We start from the raw sequence: 20,473 nt of genomic DNA on the forward strand, positions 1-20,473 counted from the left end.
CAAAGGCAATTTTTTTTTGTCATTTTACAATGCACTGATTGAATTCTTACATTTAGTTCACATTTATTTTTCATGAATGTGATTTTTTAATTTTTTTAGAAATTTTATTGACAATTGCTGTTTTATCAAATTTTTCAAATCTTCCTCAAACAAAAACGTCCGCCAAAATTTTTCGCAAGAGCTTATGAATTGCCAACATTGGTTTTCATGAACTGCAAACATATATCTAAACATCCTGGGGGTGTAAAATTTTATAGCAGAGGCTGTAAGGTCCAACCCTAAAACAGCCTCGTACACAGGTTGGCTCCCGGACTAAAGATGGAGATTCAATTAAAGAAAAGACGAAGCGAAACGGGAAAAACAGTTCAACATGAGGAACATTTATTCCACGGCAAACGGAAAGCACACATATACAATTATGCACCAAAAGCAATTGCAACAAAAGAAACACAATGCAGATCTACGACCGACTACGCGAGCACACGGCAACACTTACACAGTTTTACTTTACAGACGGCGCCGACAACACATATACTCCAAAGCAAAAGAAAAGGGCCACCCTCAAATACAAGGGGGCAGACCTGTGGCGCGAGACCGTGTGGAGCCTACACGTCTTGTGATCAGCCGCAAATGCCGCGGCGGTGCCCCGACTCCACGCTCCTCTGCGGGTTTCGTTGGCACTGCTTGGAATGGGGTGGGAACGGGGCCCCCTTATCGCACTATCTCAGCGCAGGGGGGGGGAAACAGGGGGGTTGTTGATGCTCTGGGGAAAGAGGATAGCTGGCTTGCTTGGGTCCCGCGACGAGCGACTCCACTGCGCCTCGACCGCGCTCCCGGCTTCCCCTCTCTGCAGCTCCCCGACAGACTCCGAACCCCGACAGACCGACTCTCCTCCAGACCCGTCTCGATTGCTGCTGCCACACTTCGCCGTCGCCACACCTCTCCAACTCGCCTGAGCCCGAAACAGAAACTCACTCAATTCACCCCGCGCTCGGCGCTTTATAGTGCGGCAGGAGAACCCATATGCAGATTTCCGGATCAGGATGGGCTCGGGGGCGGAGCCACGCTCGCCCATTGGACGGAGGAAAAGTGGGCGTGAACCTCCCCTGATCCTCAAATCTGCATATACCGATTCTACTCCGACGCGCCTGGAGGTGGGGCCAAATCGCCCCGCGCTTAATGATTGGACAGATCAGAAGTGGGCGTGTATCATTCCTGATCCGACCTCCCCTCGGAAAGGCCGCTTTTTGCACCCGAGGCTCGGCGCGCGTCCCGCACGAGGCCAGGACAGCCTGACGCTCGGCGTTCACAAGCGGTGCGGGAATGCCCGCAGGAGAGGTAAAGGTGGTGGAGGGTCTAAAGTGGCGGTCCCTGGTCACGGTGACGCTTGGAATGGCGGTGATGCGATGGTTGCGAGAGCGAGTTGTGAAGGTAAAGGTCGTGGCTGTTGGCGTTGTTGTTGTGAAGCGGCGTTGCGGTTGGTGGTTGTTGTGTTATGGCGGTTGAGACGTGGTTGGTTCAAAATAAAGATAGAACAGAAAAACGGCTATCTTAAAGGGTCGCAGCCCGAATGAATTACATTTATTCCCTCTAAACAACGGGTTTGGGGCTAACGACACATGTACTTACAGAGATATCTCACCTACGGGACCTGAATGGTGGTTTGTGAATTTCCTCAACCACAACACTACCCCCTCCCCATTTTACAGACTCGTCCCGAGTCGTCAAATTTTCGTGTGCCATCATGTGTAGTTCTCCCCTCGTACGTTTTACCTACGGATCCCTGAATGCGAAATTCATGGTATTCGTGTCCCCAAAATAAATAACCTGAGGGCTGAGAAACTAACTAAACAAACCCACTCACACAGACGACTGAAATAAAATTGCCGGCACTAAGACAGACATGCCGGGGTCGCACTCATATGTACAGTACATCTTACTTTGACTTACAAATTTTACACTAAACCATGGCCCAGGATCAATGGACTCTGCAAAAAGAAAGCAGTTAGCAGGGAGCCAGGCAGTCTCTGGCTCAAACAATGGAGGTGACAGGGAACGTGGCCGGCTGCTCACACGCAGTCCTCGGCCTCCCCTTTTGAACTGAACGCAGTGAGCCACAACGGTGCATGGGCTGCACAAACGCAGTCTCCGTGCCAGCTCAAGTGGCACACGCAATGAGCACAACGGATGGATGGATGGATGGATGGATGAATGGAAACACTGTGCACGGGCCGCCACTGCAGGCCCGTGTTGTAGCTGCCAACAGGGCAGTTCTTGCAGCTTGCAAACTGTTGCTTGATGATCCTAGCGCACATGGAAATGAACAGGGGGGGGGGGGGGCAAAGCAAACTTGAACGGGGCTGGTGAACATGGGTGGTGGGCATGGCATGGCAAAGGCAGCAGGCAAACACAGCCTGCAGAACCAGGCCGCTGCAGGCAAACACAGCCGGCAGACGAACTGGCCGGCACAGGCCTTGCAGAAAACAGCAGCTGCAGACAATCCGGCCGGCACAGACCTTGCAGCAAAACAACAGCTGCCGATGAAGTGGGCCGGCCTTTGCCTTGCAGTGGAGGTTGGTGGAGGGAGTGCGGTGGTGCTGGCCACTCGGAAGGCGGGCTCGGACCTACCCTACGGTCTCCCTCCCAACCTATCGCCTTTGCCTGTCACTGTCCATACCCACTCCCTTAATTTGTCCAAAACCAATTTCGCCCCAATTAATTAATTTTTTGATTTTTTTTTTTTCTTTCTCCCACTATAATTCGTCCCCCTAACCCCCTTTACCGTCCTTGTTCGGCTAACCTATCCTGTCACCTAGCCTACTCCCAACCCCTACGTTCCCTTCCCGGAGGGGAACAAGGGAGGGCTTGCGTCTTGTGTCGAGGCTCAACGAAGCCTCAGAATGGCCTCCCCAGAGTTCAGCGATCGATAACACAAAGTGGGTCCAGCAGCCCACGACGAGAGTGAGGGGATGGATGGTGTGGAGGGGTACATCTCCTACTCTACCCTAACCATTTAACTGTTAAACTACCCCGGGGCTTTCAACAAGCGCCTCTCGCTTAAACCATTGGTTCTATAAACCCAGATTCCCGTCGCCTGTGTTGGTGTCCTCACAATTTTGGGCCTCGCCCTCCCAATTTTCTCTCCATGCCCTCACACGGTCTCATGGCTGGGACGCGTGGCTCCCCTTGGCAGGCACTACCCTCTGCCGATTCCCCTACGATGGCACCCCCGGGCACTACACTGCCTCCGAGCCTACCAGCTCCCTAAACACCGGGGAGTGCCCCCCATGGCACCTCCCCTGAAACGCACACGTGGCAGGCTGGCTTCCCGGGCCCCTTTCCGAGGGTCACCCGTGCCCACAACACTGGCCACGCGGCTAATGGCGCCCCGAGCCCCGCACCAAGCGGACGCACCCGTGCCCACTACGCTATCCCGGCCCCCCATGGGCCCTTGGCCTACCACGGCCGACTAGCCTGGTGCCCGGGGTACCCACTCAACGATACTCACCTTTCGCAGCCACGCTCCCAGCCCGTCAACAGGGCTCCTGCACCCCTCCAAATGGGTATCGAGCCTACTTTCCCACCAAAAACAACAAAACGACCTCCATTTTGTAAATTTGACTAACCCCCTAACTCACTCGACACTGACCCCGGGGTCCCTTGGGCGGAAGTCACTCATCCCCCCAATCATTCCCCATTCGCTCCACTCACACAGACCTGCTGGCCTCACTCACTCAACATGTCTCCACACAACTTACCAACTCTTCAACACACACCGCTGAACTCCGCCATTCTTCTAACTACCTCCCCTAACTACCTCGTGCTCCCACGTCGTCCCTTGAACTACAGCACGTTCCATTTAACACTACCTAGCTAAACTACGTCCCCTCTCCACATTCACAAGTCTGTCACTGTCTACAAATCTCTAAAATAACTTTCCCAACCTAAATCTGACTACAATCCCTCTAACTAATCCATTCCATGGGCCCTATGAGGACTTACCCCTGCCCCATGGAGCCGGTCTAACGAAGCTAACCCTTCCCCCTAACTAGTTTCCATCCTGTGCCCAGGTAAGGGGGTCTTCCACCCCTTGCCCAGGAAATCCTGTTCACTCGAAAGTGAGGCTTGCTTTTCTTTTTCCTACATGCGCAGCACCAGCGCGGCAACTCACAACCTGCGCACCAGCGCGGCAATTCACAGCCGCGCACCTTTGGCGTGACGTCATGGCAGCCGTTCGCGTCCCTCGTCCCTCTTGGACGTTACCATCCGGCAGGGATTCATCCTCCTGCCGGATTCCAACCACACACGCAGCCATGACGTCACCCGGCGCATAAATAAAAAAAACACAAGCCTCACGTCTCGAGGGGTTCCCCACGCGAACACATGTGCTCTGCCCGTTGGAGCTTCACACACACACCCGCGTGGAGAACCCGTCCGGTCCAAATCTGAAATCCTGCCTAAACTTTGTCCGTCGCGGGATCGGTAACATTCACCGCGCTCGTTTCCGGACCGGGACTTCACTCTCGCAAGCGAGCACGTGGGGGCCTCGTGTGTTGCACAGCACGGACCTCGCGCTCGCTGCTGGGTGAACCCGGTACGGTCCCCGAAACAGCTACAGCCGCTACCCGGCTTTTGTCCCTCTGTCGCCGTTGTCGTCGCCATTCCACCCACGCACACCTGCGTGCCACGACACTCATACACCACTCCATTACACTCACACCGGGAGACGCGGCTGCATGCTCCCGCATGCCGACCGACATCTCCCTCACACACACGGTCTCCATTGCACTCGGCTGCTCACTCACTCGTGCCGTTTCCCTCACACACCGTGCCTCACTCACACACACGGGGGCACTCACCCGCGGTGTTTCACTCACACATGGCGCGCTGGGAAGCACGCCCTTCGGCACACTTGCCACCACACCACTCACACACGGGGACGCACTCACACCTTGCACCACACACACCGGGACAACCACACTGGGGATTCGTGTCCCCACAAGGGTCTCCGGGGCCTCTATACCCCCCAAGCTCGGCGTGCACCTGTCCACAGCACTCTTCCCCTCAACCTCGCAAAGCACAACCGAACCCACCTGGTCGTGATTCGCCTCAAGGGGGCATACTCCCTCCCCTCGTTCCTGGAGGAGGCCATCCCGCTGCTCGCACCGGGTCCCTACACGCTCTGCGAGCTCCCCCTCATCGTCCTCCACTATCTCCGTGTGTGTGTGCGCGTCTCTAACCCCGTCCAATTCATCCTCTATCTCCCGTGTCTCTATTATTTCCGTCTCTTCCCTTGTTATCTCCCTCGTGCACGTCTCTGTCACCCCAATTAGTTTTTCCCTCTCGGTCTCCGTCACTGTTGCTTTCTCCATCACCTTCACACTTCTCGCCCAACACGTCCCCCGAATTACTTTGTCACCCGCCTCTACCGCGGGCCTGACAGCCGTTGCACACCCTCCCAGCTCGTTCGCTCCCACACGTGGAGTCGCCATTTTGAGCACCCTGGCCACTGCCTTCATGCCCGCCTGCAGGCTTCGGCCCATGTTCTGCGTCTCACCCCGCAGTTCTTTCACTTCTTCCTTCATTTTGAGTGCGTTTGTTTCCATATTCGTTTTCATTTCGTTCATTTGTTGTGTATTCGCATCCATTTTCCTCATCAATGCCTCAAACATTTCCATCGTCCGATCCGTGGGCGAATTCGCACGTGGGGGGCCATTCGTCCGCCACCCCAGCCACTGCGCCCATTTCGAACTCTGGGTTCAGTTGGGGGAGTTCGTGTTCCTGCACAACCAACATTTCCTGCTCGGGGTTTTCATCCTGGACCATGGATTCTACACATTCTAAATCCATTTCTAATACCCCCGGCTCCCGGTCGCCTTGAGACGCCATCTTATTTCTCGTAAAGGGTTAATTTAAATCGCTCGTAATTTGGAGGGAATCGGGGGTCGCTCCTCTCACCCCTGGACCGATTCCCGTGAATTTAGCTGGAGACAGGAGAGCCCGTTTTCCCGTTCTCCGACACCAGTGCCGCGAGGAGGGGGATGAGTTTGTGTCCCACGACCTGACACCAGTGTTGCGAATTCGCGCCCGCCGGCGTGCGAGCGGCCACGTAACTCGAATCGCGGCACGTCGCCCACCGGACGGACCATTCCGTCATGACCCTCTCGGACTAACGCCGGGAATTAGTCACGGGTGGGCCTTTCGGCCTCACCACGATCGTGCCAACCGGCCCTCCGCGTGGGATAGGGTTGTTCGCCAAATTCGACCTACCTAAGTACCCACACGGAGGGTAGACCGGGCGATCGCACCTCGCCGCAGGTCGACCCCGGACACGGGCCACTGAAGCGACCCGTTCCGTACTATCGGGATAACCGAGCGGTGTTATATCGTCGACCTCGACGGTTCCGATTAATTATTGGGCGTATTTAGCCCACTACCAACCCTTTACGTGAAGTAAGATGGAGATTCAATTAAAGAAAAGACGAAGCGAAACGGGAAAAACAGTTCAACATGAGGAACATTTATTCCACGGCAAACGGAAAGCACACATATACAATTATGCACCAAAAGCAATTGCAACAAAAGAAACACAATGCAGATCTATTACCGACTACGCGAGCACACGGCAACACTTACACAGTTTTACTTTACAGACGGCGCCGACAACACATATACTCCAAAGCAAAAGAAAAGGGCCACCCTCAAATACAAGGGGGCAGACCTGTGGCGCGAGACCGCGTGGAGCCTACCCGTCTTGTGATGAGCCGCAAATGCCGCGGCGGTGCCCCGACTCCGCGCTCCTCCGCAGGTTTCGTTGGCACTGCTTGGAATGGGGTGGGAACAGGGCCCCCTTTTCGCACTATCTCAGCGCAGGGGGGGGGGGAACAGGGGGGTTGTTGATGCTCTGGGGAAAGAGGATAGCTGGCTTGCTTGGGTCCCGCGACGAGCGACTCCACTGCGCCTCGACCACGCTCCCGGCTTCCCCTCTCTGCAGCTCCCCGACAGACTCCGAACCCCGACAGACCGACTCTCCTCCAGACCCGTCTTGACTGCTGCTGCCACACTTCGCCGTCGCCACACCTTTCCAACTCGCCTGAGCCCGAAACAGAAACTCACTCAATTCGCCCCGCGCTCGGCGCTTTATAGTGCGGCAGGAGAACCCATATGCAGATTTCCGGATCAGGATGGGCTCGGGGGCGGAGCCACGCTCGCCCATTGGACGGAGGAAAAGTGGGCATGAACCTCCCCTGATCCTCGAATCTGCATATACCGATTCTACTCCGACGCGCCTGGAGGCGGGGCCAAATCGCCCCGCGCTTAATGATTGGACGGATCAGAAGTGGGCGTGTATCATTCCTGATCCGACCTCCCCTTGGAAAGGCCGCTTTTTGCACCCGAGGCTCGGCGCGCGTCCCGCACGAGGCCAGGACAGCCTGACGCTCGGCGTTCACAAGCGGTGCGGGAATGGCCGCAGGAGAGGCGAAGGTGGTGGAGGGTCTAAAGTGGCGGTCCCTGGCCACGGTGACGCTTGGAATGGCGGTGATGCGATGGTTGCGAGAGCGAGTTGTGAAGGTAAAGGTCGTGGCTGTTGGCGTTGTTGTTGTTGTGAAGCGGCGTTGCGGTTGGTGGTTGTTGTGTGATGGCGGTTGAGACGTGGTTGGTTCAAAATAAAGATAGAACAGAAAAACGGCTATCTTAAAGGGTCGCAGCCCGAATGAATTACATTTATTCCCTCTAAACAACGGGTTAGGGGCTAACTACACATGTACTTACAGAGATATCTCACCTACGGGACCTGAATGGTGGTTTGTGAATTTCCTCAACCACAATACATACATACACACACACACACACACACACACACACACACACACACACACACACACACACACACACACACACACACACACACACACACACACACACACACACACACACACACACACACACACACACACACACACACGGAGAGAGAGGGAGAGAGAGAAACAGATGTTATATGACGGTTGTATTTTAAACTGTGGCAGCATTTGGGTAACAAATGCAAGCTACTGGAAAGTTGTATAAATAAAATAATATTTTAAAAAGAGCTAAATGTCAGTGCAGAAACCAATCGGCAATTATTTGCGTTGAAACAAACCGATTATCCATCTGCGGTGCAATCAATGTACTGTCGCGGCCACCATACATTGTCAGTTGCTCAATGCCTGCTGTCAAACCGCCGAAATATGGAATAAGCTGGGCTTTTCATTTTCATTGTTTATAAGATTAATTTCCGAAAGCCGAAATGATGAGCGAGGAGCAGGGCCGTCCACCAAGAGGAGTGCAAAAACCTACAATTTACACCAGGAATGGGAAAGAGAACTTATTTTTACAAATACCGAAGCCAAGGGCATCTATCTCATTTGTCACCAGAGTGGAGTCTTGAGTAAAAGAGGTAATTTGGAACGGCATAAGACAATGCATGCAAAATTTCAATAACATCTTCTTTTAAACAGCATGATTCGGATGAAGTTAGTTGGGGGGGGGGGGGTTAAAGGGAATTTTGAAAGCTCAACAGTCACTCTTTTCAAAACCTGTGGCTGAAGGCAAGGCGAGCACAGAGGTGTCTTTTCACATAGCCATCAGCTGGCCAAGCATAAGAAAGCATTCACCGATGGCGAAGTTGTCAAGGAGGCGATTACGGTTGCTGCGGACACCTTGTTCAAAGACTTTAGAAACAAAGACGAAATTACAATAGCCATCAAGGGCATGCCGGTTGGCGCTTCAACAGTAGCCAGAAGGGTGGAGTCGTTGCTCGAGGACACGTCTCAGCAAATGCACCAAGACTTATTGGACTGTGAATGTTTCTCACTGCAGTTTGATGATTCAGCAGACTTGACAGATATGGCCCAGCTGATTGATTTTGTTCACATGGCATTCAAAGACTCAACAACAAAGGAGGACTTTCTCACTCTTTTGCCACCCAAAAAAGAGGACAAGAGGCGAGGATGTCTACAACAAATTCAAAAGGTATGTGGCTGAGAAAACCATTCCGATGAAGAAACTGGTTGTAATCACAACCGACGGTACACCGGCAATGTTGAGTGTCAATGCAGGCTTCGTTGTAATTTGCAGCAATGATCCTGAATTGCCCTCCTTTGTCAATCACCACTGTGCTATCCATCAACAAGTGCTAACGAGTAAGGTTATTGACTTTTCTCATGTAAAGGCTGTTGTTGACAATATCAGCAACTCAATTCGTGTTAGAGTTCTGCAACATCCCACGTTCAAATCGTTACTTGATGAACTTGATGTCACCCTATGGTGAGCTAATCCTTCAAGCAGATGTGAGGCAGTCAAGTCAAGGAAACGTCCTCCATAGATTTTTTTCTGATCCCTGAAATTGTCACCTTTCTTAAATCAAGAAATGAGGTGTACAGTGAGCTGTCAGATAATGTGTGGTTGTTAGACAGGATTTTTTTTGCAGACATAACAAAAAAATTGAACGAGCTGAATCATGAACTGCAGGGAAGGGACAGAGACTTGTCACACATGATCAGTGCAGTGAATGCGTTCAAGTTGAAACCGGTCCAGTGGTCCACTCAGTTAAGGAACAACATGACTGAGCACTTCCCAAATCTGGAGAAAATCCTCCAAAATGTCAGAGAGAAAGGGTTCCATCCAAAAATATATTGTGTGACCACCTGGACAAATTGTAAAAGTAATTCAACAGACGATTTCAGGAGGTTGACAAATGGAACAAATCATTGTTCATCTCAAATCCTTTTCTTCAAGTGGACATTGGAGAACTAACAACAAACTTTCATTAGGTGTTTGAACAAAGCAGTGGACTTGACATGGAGATAATCACCATGCAAAATGACGGAGCTGAAAGCTAGGTCAAGGAACTAAGACTTTTGGGGACTTGTAAACAGAGAGAAGTACCCTCTTCTGACATCCTGTGCACTCAAGGTAAAAGGCCTACTTTGGTTCCATGTACCTCTGTGAGATGAAATTTTCCCAAATGAAAATCATCAAGTCCAAGTATCGCACCCATCTCGCAGATGCCCATCTGATGGACTGTGTGAGATCTGCCATCTCAAACTACGACCTAGACTTCAAAGCACTCAAAGATAATGTGCAAGCACAGGTGTTACACGAAGAATAGGTGAGTGCTATTCATAGCATACATTTTTTGGTTTTCGTAAAGTTGAATTTTTAAGGGTATATCTTGTGTTGCATTTTGATTCTAAAAGTAATCCTGTATTTTAAAAGGTTGGAGACTACTGTTCGAAAGGGCTCCTGTTGTCGTAGATTTAATAAATGCTACCGTTGGAACTGCTGCAATAAGTTCCCAAGCCACTTCTTCAATCCCAGAAAGATGGGTTTTTAAAACGGGCATCTTTATGATTAAATGGACAAATTTTTCTCCCAGCTAAATTGATGATTAGCTTTGCAACCAAGCAATTCCATCATAAGCTTTCCAACGGTACCATTTTTATTATTATACAACAGCACGAACCCTTTTAAAATGAAGTGCGACACACACGGACGGAAGGATTCTTCTCCTTTTAGTAAGAGGTGATCCATCACATATGAAGAGCACAATGAGGATTCCCTGGTATATTGCTTGATGATGGAAAAGAGGGCACTCCGAGCAGAAAGAGCCATAAGTGACACTGTAGATTGTTGTTTTAAAATGTCCGGTAAGAGCAAATAGTGTTACCTGTACACCACTGGGTATTGCGGCAAGGACAATGCCAATGCTTGGCGTATGAGACAGCACCACTGAGCCACCTTTCACCAAGCCAATATCCGCCGTTTTCCAACGAGAATCAGAGATGTTGGGAGCTTTGGGCAATGTAGAACATCTGGAAGATGGCCCTGAAGTCAGCTAATATTGGAAAATGAAGGAAGAAAAGGAACAAACAATAAAATAGGAACAAATGGAGTCGATTCAAAACGACCGAGATGGACAGAAGGATAACAATGATAAATACCACTTTAGAAATAAAGGATAAAAGTCAGAATTATTTCCCCGAGTCACAATAAAAGCTCTGACACACCGTTTGTGCGCCTGGTGAAGCTGAGGGAAGTCGAGGCTCCTGCTGCCTTCTTATGCATGTTTGTTGCAGTTTCCGTTGTAGTTGCAGCTTTGTGTCCACACTGGTAGTACCACTAGTTGATGTGCTTGCACCACTTTCGCCTGGTGGTGGTAGCGGTAATGCAGAATTCACCCTACCGGTCTGACTATGGAAGACGCTGTCATATTCTGCTTTGCAGAAAGGTGACTGTTGTGCCAGGTGTACTTGCAGGGCTGTTATAACAGAGAGGTCTGGTTAGGGTTAGCTGAGAGATATTGATACCATCACTGAGAGCCATTAATCAGAAGTCTGGTTAATATAAGAAAATTGTGAGGGGCTTGGAGATCAAGCAAGGAAGTCAACAAACTTACCATCGGAGGCCGCCATTATAGTAAGAGCTGGAGCCGTTTTGCTGGAAACAAAGCTGCTTGTGACAAGGTAGTGCGAGAGGTCAAGGAGGGAGTTGAACGGTCGACTCAGCATGCCCTGTGCCCATTCACAGACGAGTGAGCATGCAGCAGCCATCACCCTCTTCACTTCACCACGCTCCCAGACCTTCCCATCGCCATCTGCATTTTCCTCCACCTGCATTTAAAAAGGTAAATTAAAACTATAAATACATCAACCGGTCATCACATCTCTTATTTGACAAGCAGAGCAAGTCCACACATCACCCAAAAGAGGTTGGGCCTTTCAAATACGAAATAAAAACGAATGTATCGTTTTCACAAGGAATTTCGAGCACAAATAGCAACAAAACACTTACAGCATCGTCCTTTTCATCGATGCCAAGCCGGGGCAGAAATGGGCTATGGATGAGAGATTTCTTTCTCAATCCGCTGTAACAGTACGTGCTTGGAAGTCAAGGACCTTGCAGGATGACGTTTATCCATCTTCAAAATATCAGCATTTAACCGAATCATTGGTGTTTATTGCGGATAACAATGCTTGCAGCATACCTCAATTTGGAGTTTAAAGGTAAGGACATCCGTGCCATCAACCAACACAAGACTGAGCAAGCACAAGGATTGCTGCAGAGTCGTGGACTCTCAATCTGCTGATGGCTCTTACCTGATCGTATAAAGTTTATACGATCAGGTAAGAGCCATCAGCAGATTAAGAGTCCACGACTGCACTATAAAGCTTTCCTGTTTTACTATCCACCCTTCTCTGGTTTTTTTAATGTTAAATCAAACAACTCTTTTTCCTTTTAGACAACAGATCAAATGCTACCCGTTTTCAAGGATATCTCGACTGGCCTCGCGTGCCAAGCCTCCGTGCCTTCATGTTTGGAAAGACGCTTTTCATGAGTTTGCCAAAGTCTGCAGCACTCAGCACTCGGTAGCTCAGGTTTTCACAATGCACCCTACAAGGTATGAAGAGAAGGAAGGAAGGAAGGAAGAATCAAAGCTTTAGCAAGCTCAACCTGGAAGCATATGCTACTGGCAGTGGTTTGGTGTTTTCTGCATCAGTCCAGCTGCTGCCTCGTAAAGGCCATGTGTGATATACATCACTTCCACTGTGAGAACGAGGCTGTATAATGCTGCTGCCATTATAGGAGAAAAAAGTGAGGTGTTTACCACGAGAAGCATATACGAGCTGGTGTGATTTCAATGTGAAAATGCCGTGCTTTTGTGCTGTGTTATGGTGCTCTGATCATGTTAACGGAGAAAACGAGAGATCATTTTATCATTGTAACAAACCAAGAAATTCAAACTGTGGAATCGAGAAAATAGCGGGTAAAGCAGCTCAACAACATTTTCACCTCGTTGACGATGGCAAGAAGGAAATTTGTTCATTTATCGACCATTTCATCAGTGGTAAGTATTTCACCATGCCAGACTCGGAATCATTTAATGGATTTTAGTCTTGATCTGCACTTTGCTGCTTGAGAAACATCCATCATTCACTTCGTTTTCATTTTCTGTACGGTTTTCTTATTTTATATTCTGGTCAAGATACATTGGCAGGGAATCACAATTTGAGTCGGAAGCAACAATAACTTGAAGACAAGGACAACTTACTCTGACTGTAAATAAAAAAAAATTTCACCCGAAAAAGCTTTCACAGTCACTTCCTGCACTCGTACGCTTATAAAATAGTTGTCGGCTTGTCGTCAGAACCAGAGAGTTCACGATATCTGGATATTCAATCCTGGACCACAATTTCACATTGTCTGCCAAGTCAGATTTTTTCAAGCAATATGGATCTATACCATCATTGAGAGCTATTTTCTCATGGTATCTGTGTTTTGCCTTCCTGGGGGTGTCGTCAAAGTACTTGCGAAACGCCGTAGGCTGTCTGCCAAGGTGGCTTAGCCATCACATTCATTTGTCTCCCATAAAGCTGGGCAGGCTTTGTATTCCAGAGCGACATGACATCATTGCAAACTACCAATATCAGATGAGAGTAAAATAAAATTAGCTCATAAATTGCAAACCATTGGCACTCAAAATTAAAAAAATTTAAATCTCACTCCTCTCTGTGCATGCACAAGCGGGACAAGATTCCGTACAATTTGTCAAATTCAGAGCCAAAGTACTGCTAAACTGCAGGCTCTTGTTCTGATTCATCTTCCGATTCGTGTTCAAAATATAAAATTCAATTGAAATGAAGTCGTCCATCAATCATAAATTGACATTTGTATGCAGATAGACAAAGTGAACCAACTGCTTAACCACACTTTTCGCTTCGCCTGCGCAGGGTATAAATGTGAGGATGTGAATGAAACTCCTGTTGCTCAGTCCCAGAAGCTAATATCAATCAATTAATGAATGGGAGGGGGGAAGCTAATATCATTCAATTAAGGGGTTGTTGTGGAAGGGGAAGGACACTTCACCATTTAGCTCTCAACTAAGGCGGAGAGATGCGAAGTGGCTAAAATCTGGAATATCTGATTTTCAGTGATTTCTACATGAAATGCACTGCAATCATCGAGGTATTGAGTAATCAAGGAAATCTCCAGATGCAATTCAAACTTATAAAACCATCTGAAACATTTTTCATGCACCGGTGTACTCAAGTCGTGCTTCATATAGTACAATGTACTGATTGCCCAATTCTCTAAAAGGACTTCTTGATGTTCATCATTTCATTTTTACCCTCAGGGTCATTCTGTGCCAACTCACCTAAATTTCAAAAACCTCCCCAGGTCACCTCCTCAGATTTTGCTGGAAAAATTCTTAAATGTAGATCTATATGGCTCTTCCCACCATGCAAAAGATTAGCTTTCAAATACTCATAGTTTAAAAAAATATCTATCTCTTGAGACCTTTGAAATTTGGCCCTAAAAATGCCAAATGTGAAAAATGCATTTTTTACAACTTCAGGGGCTTATAATTTTAGAATGGACTCTTCTAGAAAGTTAATATTGCAAATATTTACTAATTGGCATCCAAATTTTTCAATTATGGCATCAGATAGCCTCTGGGATGCATATGTCTCACTCAATAGGAAGGTAAAAATGGCTTTTGGGCCAAAACGAGCTAAAATAAGGTCTAACTATAGGAGCCCTCCTGAAAATATGGAACAACTTCGAATGTTTTCCTCATAACACAGTGATTATAGGGTCATTATCTATCCATAGATACATTTTTGTTGGGATAATACAGTGAGGTGATGAATTATGAAAGTTTTACCATAAACCCTTGCCTCTGAGGGCTCTAAAATGGACCAATTTTGTCCCCTGGTCTGACCATGTGGCGAGGGGTTTAGGATCTTAATTCTTTTTCCAAAAATTGCCTCATATAAGATGTGTCTACTGACCGAATAATTTTATCTAACGCCCATGGCTTCATATTAAAATAAATTTTTATTTACATGCACGTTTTTTTATAATTATTCACTTTTTTCATATTCATGAGCTTATAAATCTGAAACTGAACACGAACAAAGTGATACTGCAGATATTTGTAAACTGGCATATGAAATTTAAGGATCTGTTATCAGAATGCCTGATAAATGCATATGTTTCTATCTGTAGGAAGTTGAAAATGCTACTTTGACCAAAAATGGTGAATATGCAGGGGGCATTAACTGAGGTTATGTAACAACTTAGATTATTCTTCTCATAAATTAACAATTATAAGTACATTTTTTATTCAAAAAATAAATTCTTGTAATGATAATCCAAACATACGCTTGGGTTTTAATTTTAAAAAACGTCCTACAGTTCTCTATTTGAAGTCATTAGTTATGACATACACCACTAGATGGAGTAATGGTCTGTCACAACACTAGAGGCAGCACAGTCAACCTGTCTGTCTGTTTGGAGAAAAAAGGAGAGGAGGAAACAAAGGAAATTGATGCAGAAAAACCTGGGCCCAGTGGCACAAGTTTGACAAGTGGATGCACTGTTGGAACCAAATTAGACCAGAAGTGTCATAAGACCTATTATACAAGGAAGGTTGGGCTAAAACAAGTTGCTGCTTTGGAAAAGAAGTCACAAGAATTGATTTCATGGAGATCAGGAATTACTTTCAGTTCAGAAGACAGTATTTGCCTACATCATGAGACTGTATACCTTTCCCGGTATGAGTGTCGACAAACCTCCTGTTGTGATCCTTTCCAGTTTCACATGAAAAATGTGCACAGAAAGTCAAATAAAATCTTGTTTCGTAAAATCCTCCCTTACGAGTAAATTTATGGCTAAGTACTGGGATCTTTTTTTAGGATTTGGAGAAATGTGCTTAATTTCAAAATTTATTTTTGATCTTGATTTTGTTTCCACATTGAATAAATTGACATATAAAGTCTTAAATTGTTTATTCAATGTGAAACCTTATCACTAATGTCTAATAAGAAGCATAATTTAGCCTCATGCGCACCCCTGTAAGTTCACCTTGTTTTGTACCAAGTGGGCCAAATTGCCATATTTGGCTTCCTAAAACTCGGAGTATGTGCTTTCTCGAGACATTCTGATGCCACAATCTGAAATTTTGAATACCAGTTTATAAAATTCTGCAGTAACTCTTTCCTGGATAGTTCCATTTAAGATTTATAAACTTCTGAATATGAAAAAAGTGAATAATTATAAAAAACGTGCATGTAAATAAAATTTTATTTTACGATGAAGCCATGGGCGTGAGATAAAATTATTCGGTCAGTAGACACATCTTATGTGAGGCAATCTTTCGAAAAAAAAATGAAGATCCTAAACCCCTAGCAACATGGTCAAACCAGGGGACAAAATTGGTCCATTTGTGAGCCCTCGGAGGCAAGGGCTTATGTTAAAACTTTTGTAATTCATCACCTAACTGTATTATCCCAGCAAAAATTTATCTATGGATAGATAATGACCCTATAATCACTGTGTTATGAGGAAAAAATTCGAAGTTATTCCATATTTTCAGGAGGGCTCCTATAGGGCTCCTTATAGGGCTCAGAGGGCTCCTTATTTTAGCTCGTTTTGGCCAAAAAGCCATTTTTAGCTTCCTGAAGAGTGAGAAATATGCATTCCAGAAGCTATCTGATGCCATAATTGAAAAATTTGGATGCCAATTAGTAAATATTTGCAATATTAGCTTTCTAGAGGAGTCCATTATAAAATTATAAGCCCCTGAAGCTGGAAAAAAATGCGTTTTTCACATTTGGCATTTTTAGGGCCAAATTTCAAAGGTCTCTCTAGAGATAGATTTTTTTAAACTATGAGGAATTGAAAGCTAATCTTTTGCATGGTGGGTAGAGCCATATAGATCTACATTTAAGAATTTTTCCAGCAAAATCTGAGGAGGTGACCTGGGGACCCTAACGTGAGTTGGCACGGAATGACCCCTCACCGAAGGAGAGGGTATTGCATTTGGGTCCGTTTGTTTGTCTGCACAGTACTTTCATGTTTTTATCCACAAGCGCATGTCAGATCGAGATGAAATTTTCACCATTGGTGTGACTACTCATGTCGAAGGTTTTAATAATTATGTCATAGGTCACGTGGTGTGGCAGCCAAATTGGAAAAACTTTGGACCTCTATCTCTGAAATCACACCAAGGAAAAAATTGAAACTTGGCACATGGCAAGTACTCCTCATGGGGAATGAGTGTGATTGTTTGATGACATCATAGGTGCCTTCGTTATGACGTCATAATTGCAAATTGAGAACGCCACATCCGATCAGTATGAAAAATTTTGAGTGTCATCTAGGAATAAAATGGTCCACCAATTTTTTTTGATGAAGTCATCGATCACCTGATTTGGCAGCCATATTGTTAAAAAATAAATTTTAACCTTCAAAAATCTTCTCTGAAATGGCTGAACCAGTCATCACTGCCAGCATTTATAAAGTGGCAGTTTTAATTATGTCTATTAATTACGTAACACACCAGTACACAAATGCCACACAAAACAAGTTCTGGCGAGGGTCTGCGATCTCTGATTGCTCTTTTTCTTGTTTCAGTCATGCATTTCACTCATCAGGGAGCAAAAGTGAGTAACATGGCACAGAGTGCAATCAGATACTCCTCAGGTGTGCTTTCAGGGCAATGTTTCAGCACAGTTTCTGTTTTGCAGAAAACACATGGCTTCCTTACTTGTATTCATTGTAGACTTGCTGCTTGGGGAGACACGTCTCATGACATTCTTCCAAGTGGGCCTGGATCCATTCAAGAGCCCGCATTTGATCAATGCGATTGTTTGACACAGGGCCTGTGTCACTGCACAAAACAGGTACAGGAGACCAATGCACACTGATAAATTTAAGATATTTAATTGAAAAAGAAAAATAATTAAATGTAAGATCCCCAAAATGGCACCAAATCTCGAGCAAACACCTAACCGTACCAACACATGATCAACATTTACATGCTGTGCTCTGAAATCCTACATCAATGAAGTCAGGTCTGAAGACCTTACCAAGTTTCACCCTAACCAATAGGAAAAACTCCCTTTCTTCTGCTCTCAGGCCTCCAACCCTCCCTAGCTCCTCCAGAATGCATGTGTTCTTCCAAGAACCCCTTCGTGGTTAAAATTCCCAAAAATGCAGGCTTACTACACACCTCCCACCTTTTGTTCCTCCACTCTCACATTTATGGAGCAGCCTTCTGAATGTTGTTCAAACACACTCTTCCCACCATCGCTTAAAACAGGCAGCACACCACCATCCTGACCTGCAATATGCCACTATTAACCGCAACCCAACCCCCTCATTTGCAGGTTATGGTATTTCGCCCCCTCCTCTTTTCCTGTTTATTCATTCTCTTGCTTATTGTGTCCAAATGTGGATCCATTGTCCCACTGTCAGTATGTTGCCTTTTTGCCCTCGGTCATCTCACTCGGTTAATAAGACCAATACAATGTATCCGTCCAGAACTGTTGTTGTTTTGCATTACCATCTGAGCAAATAGATCATGATGCTGGGATCCCAAGTAAAATAAAATGTTAAAATCCCTAAAACTGTGTTGATTTGTCCCTTGTATTATGGACTTGTAATTCAAGTAAAGATACATCAACTTCTCTTAACAACCTTGTTCTAAATGTGATTCACATGAAGCTAATCCATAAGCTTCAGATCATTCCACAAAAAATAGTAATAATAAAAAATAAAAATAAAAAAAACGTTCCACTCAATGCTGCAGACTTCATATTTGCAAAATAATTTCCATTCAAGCATCTTGAAAAGAGGGACGAACAAACAAACCAAAACAAAACAATGGCAGCAGTAAACGCCATGTACACAAACGGCTTCTGGCAGAAATCCTGCCACGATAATCAAAAGCAAAATCACAAAAACACAAAAACACAAGCAAAATAAACAAACAGTAGGGACAAAAGGGAGAAACAGCAGATGGCAAAGGAAAACTGGAACAAAAAAAGGAATTTATGATTCAAAAGTCAGCATGCATGGTGGAGTTTTAATAAATAAATAAACAAGGTGGCTGCTTTCTTTTCTTTTACCACTTTATAATCTCCACAAAAGTTCTGCAGAAAATGTTTAAAAACATTTTTTTTTTAAATAGAGTTAAAATTCGAGAATATTAAGAAGAATGCTATGATTTAAAAAAACAAAAACAACACTCAGACAATTATTCCGATTTTGGAAAAGGTAAACAATGCAAGCAACTTATGCATCCATAGGATGCAAAGCGAGCAGCATGGGGGTGGGGAGAGGGGTGAGGATATGGTTGTTGCAGACATGCTGAAACCACATACAGTGAATGCCCTTTACAACAGATACCCATAAAGCCAGCTACAAATAGGATGGCATCGGATTAGGCCACATCAAGGCTGCCTAAGAACAGAAGCACTTCTGCATTATAAATGATGCCCTGAAATCTTACCCCTCACCAATTCTACAAATCCGTACAGAGGTACTTTGCTCATAAATCTATGCCTTATTACTTCCACCACCGAAGGTGAAGGGGGTTATGTTTTCACTCCTCTCTGTCTGTTTGTTTGTGTGAAGAATATCTCAAAACGTTGCGGATGGATTCGGATGAAATTTTGTGGACAGGTTCGGTGTGTGACGAGGATAAACCGATTCGATTTTGGTTAAATCTATCTATAATTCCAGCAGTGTGTGTGTGTGTGTGTGTGACCGCCGTTTCTCGACAACCGCCGGTCCGACAAGACATGGTGTGATGACATCACGAATGACGTCACAATTAATGTTTATTTATTTTTCCACGATTGACGTCACAATTCTTCTTCTTCGTTTGGTATGATGTCACAATCGACACTGGGGACATGAGTATGTGCCTTTTCAAGTTTTGATATTAATCGGACAAGCGGTGCTCAAGTTATGGCCATTTATTTACCAAACCAATGACAGGACACGGTGCTATGACCTCACGAATGACATCACAATTAATGTATATGTATATTTTTTTGTGAATACATTTACAGAGAGAGGGGCGAGAGATGAAGGGGGGCCGAGAGAGGGGGGCCGAGAGAGGGCGGCCGAGAGAGGGCGGCCGAGAGAGGGCGGCCGGGAGAGGGCGGCCGGGAGAGGGCGGCCGGGAGAGGGCGGCCGGGAGAGGGGCGGGAGAGGGGCGGGAGAGGGGCGGGAGAGGGGCGGGAGAGGGGCGGGAGAGGGGCGAGAGAGGGGGAGAGAGGGGGAGAGAGGGGGAGAGAGGGGGAGAGAGGGGGAGAGAGGGGGGAGAGAGGGGGAGAGAGGGGGAGAGAGGGGGAGAGAGGGGGAGAGAGGGGGAGAGAGGGGGGAGAGAGGAGGGGAGAGAGGAGGGGAGAGAGGAGGGGAGAGAGGAGGGGAGAGAGGAGGGTGAGAGAGGAGGGTGAGAGATGGGGGTGAGAGAGAGGGGGCGTCACAATTCAAGAGAAGGGGAGAGAGGAGGGGCGAGAGAGGGGGTGAGAGTGGGGGTGAGAGAGGAGGGGGGAGAAAGGAGGGGCGAGACTAGAGGGGAGAGAGGGGGGGTGAGAGAGGGGTGTCACAATTCTTCTTCGCTTGATATGACGTCACA

General features: G+C 46.7%; 1 protein-coding gene across 2 annotated transcripts in view; it reads right to left on the reverse strand.

The window, feature by feature from the left end:
* LOC147027654 (DNA-binding protein RFX7-like) overlaps nt 1-20,473 on the reverse strand; it is a 144,452-nt gene that overhangs the window by 16,175 nt on the left and 107,804 nt on the right. For both annotated transcript variants that reach the window (XM_085877191.1, XM_085877192.1), the window contains 6 exons: nt 17,591-17,713; nt 12,316-12,432; nt 11,833-11,917; nt 11,438-11,651; nt 11,049-11,299; nt 10,709-10,876 (listed from right to left, as the gene is read on the reverse strand). In XM_085877191.1, coding sequence (XP_085733317.1) covers nt 10,709-10,876; nt 11,049-11,299; nt 11,438-11,651; nt 11,833-11,917; nt 12,316-12,432; nt 17,591-17,713 — 958 coding nt within the window. The remainder of the gene's footprint in view (nt 1-10,708; nt 10,877-11,048; nt 11,300-11,437; nt 11,652-11,832; nt 11,918-12,315; nt 12,433-17,590; nt 17,714-20,473) is intronic.

The sequence above is a fragment of the Eptatretus burgeri genome, chromosome 4 (assembly GCF_056783735.1).
Source record: "Eptatretus burgeri isolate ZD-2024b chromosome 4, Ebu_testis_v1, whole genome shotgun sequence".
NCBI lineage: Eukaryota > Metazoa > Chordata > Myxini > Myxiniformes > Myxinidae > Eptatretus > Eptatretus burgeri.